This window comes from Sardina pilchardus, chromosome 17, assembly GCF_963854185.1.
Source record: "Sardina pilchardus chromosome 17, fSarPil1.1, whole genome shotgun sequence".
NCBI lineage: Eukaryota > Metazoa > Chordata > Actinopteri > Clupeiformes > Clupeidae > Sardina > Sardina pilchardus.
This window is the reverse complement of record NC_085010.1, coordinates 7,703,953-7,714,902: the sequence shown is the minus strand read 5'-3', so window position 1 is coordinate 7,714,902 and position 10,950 is coordinate 7,703,953. Positions and strand designations below refer to the sequence as shown.

General features: G+C 41.4%; 1 protein-coding gene across 4 annotated transcripts; it reads right to left on the bottom strand.

Annotated features, from left to right (window-relative positions):
* Positions 1 to 258: 258 nt before the first annotated feature.
* LOC134062436 (carbohydrate sulfotransferase 1-like) lies at positions 259 to 10,337 on the bottom strand. 4 transcript variants are annotated; one of them, XM_062518440.1, is made up of 3 exons: positions 10,267 to 10,337; positions 5,858 to 5,941; positions 259 to 1,585 (listed from the first exon to the last, which is right to left on the bottom strand). In XM_062518440.1, the coding sequence occupies exon 3, from the start codon at positions 1,538 to 1,540 to the stop codon at positions 278 to 280; it is 1,263 nt and encodes a 420-aa protein (XP_062374424.1). In that variant the 5' UTR covers positions 1,541 to 1,585; positions 5,858 to 5,941; positions 10,267 to 10,337; the 3' UTR covers positions 259 to 277. The 4 variants fall into 4 exon arrangements, with proteins under 4 accessions (XP_062374424.1, XP_062374428.1, XP_062374425.1 ...); XM_062518444.1 differs by having other exon boundaries at positions 5,858 to 5,937; positions 10,267 to 10,331; XM_062518441.1 differs by having other exon boundaries at positions 10,258 to 10,330.
* Between the last annotated feature and the right edge of the window lie 613 nt (positions 10,338 to 10,950).

Genomic DNA, 10,950 nt, shown 5'->3' with positions numbered 1-10,950 from the left:
GTCGACTATTGACGGATATGCGGTCTTCATCATTTTGAAATGCGGGATGAAACTTTCTGCCACCTGGTGGTTGTTTGGGTACATTGCCTTAGCCTCGAAAAAAATCGGCTTGACGGCCTGCGGGATCTCTTCGGGAGTCCCGCAGGAGAAGGTGCATTCTCAACCCGTACCCACTGTAAATGCATTTCAGTTTAGTGCAGTTTAGTATAGTGCATGTAATTAATCAATGTAAGGCAACAGTAAACATATCAAAACTACTTGTGCCTCATTACCTTTATTACAAAAAAGGATCAATTTTTTTGTCCTCAATGAGCGAGACAGACCTATCTGTCAGCTCCTCAAGGGATATGACTGTCTTGTAGCCGAGCTCCTGTAAAATCTGCTGACAGGCCGTTTGAGTGTACTTAACAATGTCGTAAGGCAATTTGTACCTCCAGCTCTCTGCGTTGGCGGCCGAGTTCCTCATGGTGGAGTATTTACCTCGGGAGAACCACTGACTGCTCCCTCTGGTGTTCTTCTGAATCCAATCCACCACGTTCTTGTCCATGGCCAGTCCCAGGAAGTCGTAAATCTCCTTGGTCCTCTGCAGCGGGTTGAGAGCCAAGTCCTCGTAGCGCACCAGCATGTAGCGTCCCTTGAGCCAGGGTGGCCTGCTCATGGCCGTGGACACGGAGCTGAGGAAGTCGTCACAGATGGTGGTCAGCTGTGTCACGGGCAGGTTTTGGGGCTTCTGGCCTGTGGCCGCCCAGATCCACCACAGCCAGTACGCTTTCCGGAACGTGTCGATCCGGGAGGAGAGGATGCCACGTGGATCCCGCACCAGCTGGATGACCTTCAGGTTCAGTTGCGGGTCCTCGAACAGCGGCCGTAGGTCGTTCACCTCCTGCACGCGCACCGTCTTGATGGCCACGTGCTGATGCTCCATGCAGCTATCGGCGGCCAGCGACAGGTTGAGCGTAGGGCATCTGACCGCACAGTCGCTCTCCGCGATGTTGGTCTGGCAGAGTCCGAACGCAGTGCAGACGGGCGGCGAACACAGTGCTCGGCTGGCGCCTTGGCGGAACAGCTTGTTTGTGGTGTGGTTGCCGTGCACCTGCTTGATGTAGCCTTCCAGGGAGGAGAGGTCGCAGCTGTACAGGCTCCGCAAGAGGTCACGGCTGGGGCCCAGCATCCAGCGCTGGTCAGCTGCGTTGACTTGACCCGGCATGTGGGCCTGCGGGTAGAGCAGCGTGGTGTGGACGTGGTAGAGCGGCTCGAACAGATAGAAGATGTCCCAGTGCTGGTTGAACAGCTGGCCCACAAAGGATGAGCCACTGCGTGCGGTGGCAAGGATGAGGATGTGAGTCTTCCTGGGGACTTTGTGTGATAAGTTGGGGTCAGAGACACGTTCGGAAGGCTTGGCCTCTTGCACTAGGCCACAGTTCAGAAGGTTTGGGATGGGCAACATCTGAAAGGGTTTGCCTATGAAAGTCTTGATCGCTGTGTACTGGATTACTATAAACACCAGCAGCAGAATCACAGCCTTCCGGGGACACTGCATGGCTGAATAACCTCATAGGTGATTTGATTCTATCAGTACGTTCAGCTAAGGAAAGGATAACAATCACAGTGAGAGAGTGCATCTGATGTGCACATACAGTAGCAAAACCAAAAGGAAATAAATTGTTGTATTGGAAACTACATATTTTGTAGAATCACATTAAATCCAATGTAAGGTTGCCTTCAAACTTAGTCTGTTTAAATGGGCCGAACCCTCGTAGATCTACGAGTGCTCCAGAGTTCTCGTTACTGACTAAGAGCGTCTTAACGCGTGCCTCAGTGGAGTCACCAGCAGGATATGCAGGGGGATTACAACTAAGAATTTTATTATCCAATTTACGTTACCATTTTTTATTGTATTTACTTGTGCTTATTCAGATTTTAGCGTGCAAAATAGCATTCATTCAATGAACATAATAATGTGATTAAAAGTGGACAAAAATATGCTGCAATTACATTTTTTGCCTGTTGTTTGAACACATTTTGCAAAACTTCGCTCACCGTATCAAAACTCTACACACTAGTGAACATAACACAACACTAGGAAATAAACCTTTCACATTTATGCCAAATTGAAACTCTTCTATCAGTACCTAAACTCTGCAATCAAAACCCAACAATCCTTTGTCAAAATGTAACTCTGGTGACAAAATGAAACACACTTGCATCATATGCATCAAAAAAACACACCCATTCTTCTCTGTTACATTGCTCCGCGATTATTTGTCACAGCTAGATGAGACGAATACTGCACGAAAGAGCAGAACCGGGGCTTTCCAACGAGACTAGACATTTGTCTGTGCAATCAAGTATGAAAATAAAATCAAATCATGAAGTTAAATCAAAGTATATCATATTTACAGTCTATATTGCTCTGCGATCACCCAGGCATCCAGCACTCTCGCTTTAATTACTCACGCACCCGGCATCGCACAGACATGACACGCATATCAAATGAAAGAGGAGAAACAGAGCTTTCCATTGATACCAAAGACATTGACCTAAAAACAGACAAAGTGACAAACAAATCATAATGTCATATAGCTTCGGCTACCATTACTCTCGTTTGATTTAGTCATGAAACCGCTATCAGAACGATATGGCACGCATGTCAGATGAAAGAGGAGAGTTAGAGCTATCCACAGATACCAAATACTTCTAGGCCATAAAACAGACGAAGTGACAACAAAATAATAACTTAATTTAGCTCCACTTACCCCATGTTTTTGTGTGGCATAAAGCCTATGTTCATAATCCAACGTTATCATGTGTTTCTCTATGGCAAGTCACGTTCATAAAACGGTTTTGAGATCCTAGCAAACTCCTGTATGGTATCCAATTCAAGACTCATATTGCATCCAAATTTGTTTGACAAATAAACACTTTTTTGCCTTTACTTTGTTCATTGCAATGCAGTAAAAAATATTATAGAGAATCATCATCTGTGCACGTCATGTGCGCTACCACGCAAACAAGTCAGGTCAGCTCAGCTAGTGTCACAAATATGGAGCGCAAAAAGTGTCAAAAAGTAATTTCTCATCACTAAATAAAAATGGCCATTCATTTCTGGAAGGCACACACCACATATTTCTGTAAATTGCTCAGCCCCAAAGTATACCTCCACCATGGTTCTTATATTGCCATTTTCAGGACAGTCAGGCCTATACAATCATGTAAGTGAGGTCGAGCTGTCAGCTTGCTGTGGTGAGATTAGTGTTGCACGATATACCGATACTAGAAAGGTATCACGATGCCTTAACGCAGAAAATGATACGATTTCCGACGTTTTTAGTATCGATACTTTATTAAAAATAACTTTCCGTGTCTGTGCAAGAAGCTGCTCCAACTATCAGTCATGCTCCTTGAACGCAGGGGCTAGTGGGCGTGGCTAACTTTCCCCTCTCACACGCAGCCACAGTTTGTGCACGCAGCAGGCTGTGAGTGAGAGGGAGAGAGATGGCTACAGGTTCAGGAGCGCCTGCCGACCGTCCTCGGCTTGCTGATCAAATAGACGGGCGAACTGAAGTCTGGAGCTATTTCGCATGTGTCGACAGTGAAGGCAAGCCCACAGACACAAGAGATGTAAACAAAAGCATGCCGGCAACGTCCAACTTCGCACAGCACCTTGCGGACAGACATCCCGACCTTTACAACGAATTCAAAGACCGAGAGGTCAGCGAATGTGATTGAAAACACTGATCAGCCCCAATCGTATCCACAAACTAGCCTAAGTGAAACGAGTGTGGTGTACCTGTAGGCTAGTTGGAAAACTATTTTTTCAACATTGAATTTTGACGAGGCATAACGACCGTAAGCATAGAAACCTCCGGAGGTAATGTTTTCATTGGGGTTTGCTCTCTGTTTGCAAGATGACTCAATGTTCACGCTGATAATTGTAACTTTAGCATAACTTGCAAACGATCTATTTAACATTTAATCAGTTCTGGTAATATTTATCATGGCATGTAGTCTGCCTTTTTTATTATTTCTTAGATATGAGCTAGGCTACAAACTCTCTAGAGCCCATAGCAAGAATGTATAGAGTCCAAACATTAATTTCAGCAGGCTAGACCTCATGTAGGCGTCATCAGATGGCCCACTGAGTAGTAGGCTAACTTGCTTATAATTTTAACACTTTTAATTTGAACACTTTAAACACTATAATTTGTAACAAATAATAAAAAAAACTATGGACTAAAAAATAATGAACGTGCAGTGACTTTATGATGAGCCCAGAATTTACCTGCACACTAGTGTATTAAATTAAACTCACATTTCTCTACACCTGGTGGAGGTTTGCGTCCTACTGAGCATATTGTCTGGATATAACAATTATAAATTATGGTCTCTGAAAGTCAGACAATCAAACTCATGAAATATTAAAGTAGGCTAACTTGTCCACTCCCTTTACAGGAAATGTTAAAGAAAAGTGGCCAGCAAATATGTTAACAAACAAGAGACTATGCTCATACTATACTGGGGAATAATAATTATTATTTTTATTGGTGTAATTTGCACAAAAAAAACCCCGGACAGGAACAAGCTGGTTAAAGTGAAACCGAACCAGACCATTATTGATCTTTTTTTCAGATATTTTAGAATTTCACCGTGGTATCGGTTCAGTATCGACTATCGAGGTATTCATGGCAGGTATCGAATCGAAGTCATAATTTTGGTATCGTGACAACACTAGGTGAGATACACGTCAAAATGTAAGAATTTGTATAGTATGCTTTTTACATTTTTATTATTTAAAAATCTAAACCAAATCAATGCAAGTATGTGATATTGTGGCGGATCTGGGTAGCCAAGACAGTGCTGAAAAAAACAATATGTAACATGTGTGAATGGCACTTACAGTGACCAGGATAAATGCTTCTAATGAGAGGTAGTGAAAATGCCCTTAAAACAGCTTAGGGCTCATAGGGTTAAGGTATAGGTATAGGTGTTTGAGATATGGCAACAAAACTTAAAGTTGTGTTACTTTAGTCTAAGCATGGGTCTATAGTGTTCAAGCAACGGGCAAAAACTGTAACTCATGAAACAAAACGTTGCCAGAATAGTTTGCCATTATCTTTATGGCTTTTGTCTATGCTATCTTTTATTAGGCCAATGAGGTAAAAACAGAGAAAGGCATGAACGATGTAGGGGTAAGCTCGGGGAAGCCTAATATGTTATCTTCCCTCAACTAGCAGGGCAGGAGTAGCCTGGTAGTAAACCAGACCCTGGAATCTTTCAGATTTAGTGTCTGGTCACGAACAATGAAAATGGCCCAACTCCAGGGGCGGCATCAAGCATGCTTTTGAAAATCTCACTGCGCCCAATTGAATAACACCACGACCAATGTTTTCTCTGACTGATTCTGGACTTTGACGCAATTGGATAACTACGACTAAAACCGAAAGTTATAGCGCTGTCGTCATCAGTTTGCCTTTGTCCCGACTACGCCGATTTGATTGGTTAACTCCGATATTGGTGCAAAACGTAATGTGTATCATTGCCCGAGGCCAGAGTATCTTGCAGACACAATTCAAATTGTCTCGCAAGAACTCTGGATTTCCAGGGTAGGGCAGGAGACCAAAGACAGAAGATAAATGACAGTTTTCACATTCCAAGCCAATCCACACAGCTTCACCCAAGCCACATCAACTCACAAGACAACTACAATCTACCAGTTACCAAGCAGACAATGGCGGTCTGCATGCAGCTCAAGAGAACAACAACAACAACAACAAAAACATTTAAAGAAAAGGGCCATATAGCAAGCATCTATTACAAGACTGCTTTCACAAATAATTAAGTATGACGCAAAACTTACTGATTCTTCCATAGGCTGCTGACCACAAGCTTGCAGAGCTATCGCTGTGTGCTTCTTAACATGTAGTCCAGTTGGGAATACTGCCTGGGAACATTGAGAAGAGTTTTGTGAGCGGAAAACCTGGACACACGATTCTTCCTATTTTGCTCATGATATGCATATTCAGATAAACTGGGGGAGACCAGGGGCCCGTTGCACAAAAGCAGAATTAAGACATCCGGGATAAGTTACTGAGCTGCGATCACTGAATCCTAAACAAGAGCATACCGGCTGAATTGGTTGCACAAAGACCAATCCAGGATAAGCAGACACGGATTCATCAAGCCAGGTGTAAGTTATCCGGTATGTGTGCGCGTTCTCGTTTCTCCCCCAAATAACTCGCGGTTGGAATAAAAAAGACGCGAAAAATAGCGTCTTGCACACAAAGTGAACAACCGCTTTTGATATAGACTAACAACGAGGTAAAGTTTTACTTTTTTGGATGGGGGATCATGATTATTTCTGTTACATAGCGGGAGTAGGTGTGGCAGATCAACTGAATGCAAATTTACGTATGCACCCACGCGTGAGAGCTTCCTTGTCTCGGCACGCAACGTCATTAAGGAAGCGCTTTGCCACCGCAAAGATGCACAAAGTATCTTAATTTGTCTTAAAAGCCGAATTAGTTGAAAACACCTTCGAAAAATGTCCCTTCCACTTCCAATCAACTACTAGCCTACAGCAGCCTATTCATCAAACATCTGTCAAAAAAGAAGCAAACAACGAGTATAGGCTATGTTATTAATTATAAGGCCACCATAATTTAAATGACATCCATATGGTATTAGGCAGACATTCTGCTGTGTTTTGCGAGTAAATGCATGTAGCAAATAATATATAAATGGAATCTACAGCTCTTTAAAAAAAATCACGTGGAGGTCTCATTTGAATGACAGCTAGCTGAACCAATCAGATAATGTAATTACCATTAGAATCAACTTATCTTGGATGTTAGCCTGGTCAGGAGCAGGCTAGCTCCACAGAATAAATCGCCATGGTAACTTATACCATAACATATCCTGCTGCCCCCTATCCCGCTATTGTGCAACTGGATCACGTATAAATTGAGCCAGGATAACCAAGATATCCCGGGTTAATCCCTTATCCTAGTTTTGTGCAATAGGCCCCAGTTTATTGAAACTGTTTGTTTATGTTATTGCATCGGAAAAAGAGTGTGCAGTCTCCCCACGACTACTGAAACAGTCTCAATGAACTGGCATCGGAAAAAGAGTGTGCGGTCTCCCCCAGTTTATCTACGCATCCTGCAACCAGTATCTTGCTAAAACCACTGATTTGTGTTTGTTTCTCCTACTAAAAACAATCCAATATCCACATACGATACAATCATGTGAAACAGATAGACTATTGGTGCGTTCATGACCAACTGGAAAGTGGAGGAATTCTAGAGTTTAGGGCATGAACGTCTAATCTGAATTGGAAACTTCCCAGTTTGAAGTGGGGGCTTTGGGAGAGCTCCCAAGAGAATGTTCTGACATCACTCAACATAATGGACGCTCTCACTTCTTACAGTTTTTTCCAATCGTTTACACACTAAAATTAAGATTAACAGACAGTTAACAATACTTAACACCTAAGAAGCAAAACGCCTGCGCAGAGTAGTACAACAGTAAGCACAAATTCAGCTTCACACTTTTTGCAAAACATTACACACAGTGAATGTCAAAACGTAAAACACATTTTCACACACCTTAGACACAGATAAAGATTGTTAGGTACTTCCTTCTCATTATAAAGCCCTGGCTTGCCAATGACCACACTAATGAACAAATTGAATAATCACATCCACCAGATGTGTAAGCACACATACAAAATTGAAAACGCAGCACTCAGGTGTGTTATGCTCGATCCTCGAGGGGCGTTCCCACTGATCTATAACTAACACTGGATAGACTATCCCATTGTTTTCGCCCCATCATTCTTTATGTCGATCAGTGAGGATCGAGGCCAGAGGAGCGAGGGAGGACGTATAAAAGCCCAAACGAGAGGCACCCATAGCCTGTGATGTGGTGAACTCTTATGGCCTGATCCAGCTAGACAGAGAGATGATTAGAGTATTATGTATTGTTGTTACCTGTTTGTATTGTTGCTTTAGTTTTTCTTCAGTGACTGTAAGTGTACAGTACTTTAGTAAGAACTATAATTTTGCCATTTTCTGTTGATTGACTTGTCACTGTAACTGAACATATGGTACAGTGAAAGAAATAAATATTACCTGCAGCATCAGTTTTGTGCATTGCTTGATGAGGGTTCATCAAAATATTTCTAAATTATCCTAATGCTCTCAAACAATATGTCTGAATAAGATCCATATATTGGAAGAGGGTTTTTACAGATGTGTTTTGAATTTATTGTGTTGGTGTGTATAAAGATGGACACAGTGTAGAATCATTCAAAGAATGTGTTAGTGATATGAGAACAGTATAAGGTTTTATCAATGTGTTTATTGTTTTGACAGAAATATTCCATTTTGCTAACAATCTGTTATGTTCTGCTGATTGGGTGTGGTGTTTGGCTAATTGTGTGATATGTTTTGACAAAAAGAGCCCTGTTTTCAAAATTGTGTGTAAACGATTGGAAAAAACTGCAAGTGGGGAGTTTAGAAGTTAGAAGAACCTTCCCACTTCCTAGCCGCATTAATGCACTATGTATTACTATATCGCCTTCTTCAGCAGAGGGGCCATATGACGAGGGTACACATACTTCAGTGTTTTTTAAACTAAAAATACATGTTTACAGTAATTGCTAGATTGGGCTTTTTGACTGTGGGCCTGGCACTGCTGTGTGTGTGTGTGTGTGTGTGTGTGTGTGTGTGTGTGTGTGTGTGTGTGTGTGTGTGTGTGTACGTGCACATAGTGTGTGTCCTTGTGCGTTCTCATCTTATTCTCCCTAAACAATACTACAAACTTAAAATACCTTCCTTGTTCTAGCATGCTATCATAACATCTGTCACTCGGTTTCTCCTAATTTTCTCATGTTTACATACAGTAGGTAACAATGATAGTCACTATTGAATAGGGTGACCAGACGTCCTCTTTTGCCCGGACATGTCCTCTTTTTGAAACCTAAAAATGTGTCCGGGCGGAATTTCAGAATCGTCCGGGATTTTGTTATTCTAGCCTAACGTGTTTTCACCGAATTTGCATTGCTCTCTCTTTCATTCACTAGTAGGCGAATCACGCGAATCACAGTTCGCTTTGCATTGAGTTGAAGTGTAGAGCCTGACCTTAGAGCTACCGTCATTGGTCGATATATTCTCGGCCTAAACATTTAATTGGTTATTCACCTCATCATACTTCCTTGTTTACCACTGGCAACGCGCAAAACTATCCGGCATCTTCAGCCATGCCGAAACGCAAGTGCAAGTTCACTGACGAATTGAAACGTAATTTCCATGTTTTCGGCTCGGTCGAGATCAATGCAAAGCAGGCAGTTTAGGAGGACTGAAAAGTATCAGCCATTGGACAACTTTTCAACTTTAAAAATGTCTCATTTTGTGCAATTAGGTTTTATTTTTTATTATTTTTGTTTTACCATTGTTGTGACTATACTTTACATTGTATAGCCTACAAATGTATAGTTTGTTTTTGCACATTTAAAACTTTCAACTACAAAATAGCCTTTTGAGGCAGTATTTTTCTGTTGGGCCGGCCAATAAAGCGCATTATCATACATCACCATGTATGTTGACACAATTGTATGAATGCACGTGTTCATAGGTGCATAGCAGACCCAAATCCCCAAATCCCCCCCCCCCCCCTGAAGTGTCCTCTTTTTTGCAAACTCACCCTACTATTGAATAAGAAATCCCAATGAGAATATAATAATTCAAAACTAACTGATATGTTAGTTTAGTCAATTAACGTAAAATAATATTTGACACCTTTTCAAAATACTTTTTCCATTGCACATCAAAACATTTGGCTTAGGCTGCCATTAGAACTAACACTTCCAGAATTCTATTGTAATGCTAAACTGCTAATTCGCGATTAGCGGTAGTTAGCTATCATGTAACCTTTAATAACAGACATCTTGACACAGTATGAAGCTAATAAACAAAACGACTGAAGACATACTTAACACTGTGTATAACCAAGGATACATCTTCTAAACAACCATACTTTTCTAAACTATAACACTAATGATACGTTAGCTCTCACAGCTTGTTGAGCTAACCTGAGGTTTAGAAACCGTTAGCAGGCTAGCACTAACCCCCCATCCGTTTTAGCCACAAAAAAGCCATCCAACATTGCCACCAAATTCATTGTTATAGTATATTATAGTTACAAAACGTCAGTTGTACTTTACTCACTACAACTGATCATTACCAGAGTTGTGCTTACAATGTTTACCTGACAAAACCGTTCAGAAGGACTTATGTCTCGAGAGACTACTCCGTGTTGTTTTTCTAGCGTCACCTCACCTTCTGAAGTATAGTGCATAGAGCGCCATCTGCTGGTAAAGTCTCAGCAGAGAGAGTTAAAACGGTGCAAGGATCAAGGATCCTAGTTTTATATTTTTTATGTACACTTTAACACACAATTTTTACCCCAAAGCTTTTTATTGTTAACTAATGCTCACTGCATACTAACTCCAGGTACATGGTTCAGAACAGGACAACAATACCCTATAACACTGAAAATCAGCCTTTTGTGCTGTCCCTTGATGCTAAATTCTAAATTTCACCATGACATAGGCTATTATTCCTGAAATCACTCTGAAATCTACTTTTATTTTTATTCTTATGTACATCTACGTCCCAACTACAGCATGTGTCTAACATGTATTTTTCATAACACATTTATATTTTGCTATTTAAAATACTAATTATAGGTGCGTCCCCAGGTTTTGACTCATTCCTGTTACCCCAACATACTTTCCCTACTAAAAACATTGGGGTATTCAACAAATCACATAGGCCTATATAGTTGAAAATTATATTATTAAGCCTTCTGAAGGCCAAAGGAAGTCCAAAGTTAGTTCTTTCATTTTTATTTCTTGAATATCTTATGCAATTGTACATCTGACAGACTTGG

Coding starts and splice junctions, on each gene's coding strand:
- LOC134062436 (XM_062518440.1), bottom strand. CDS start 1,540: ATGCAGTGTCCCCGGAAGGCTGTGATTCTGCTGCTGGTGTTTATAGTA.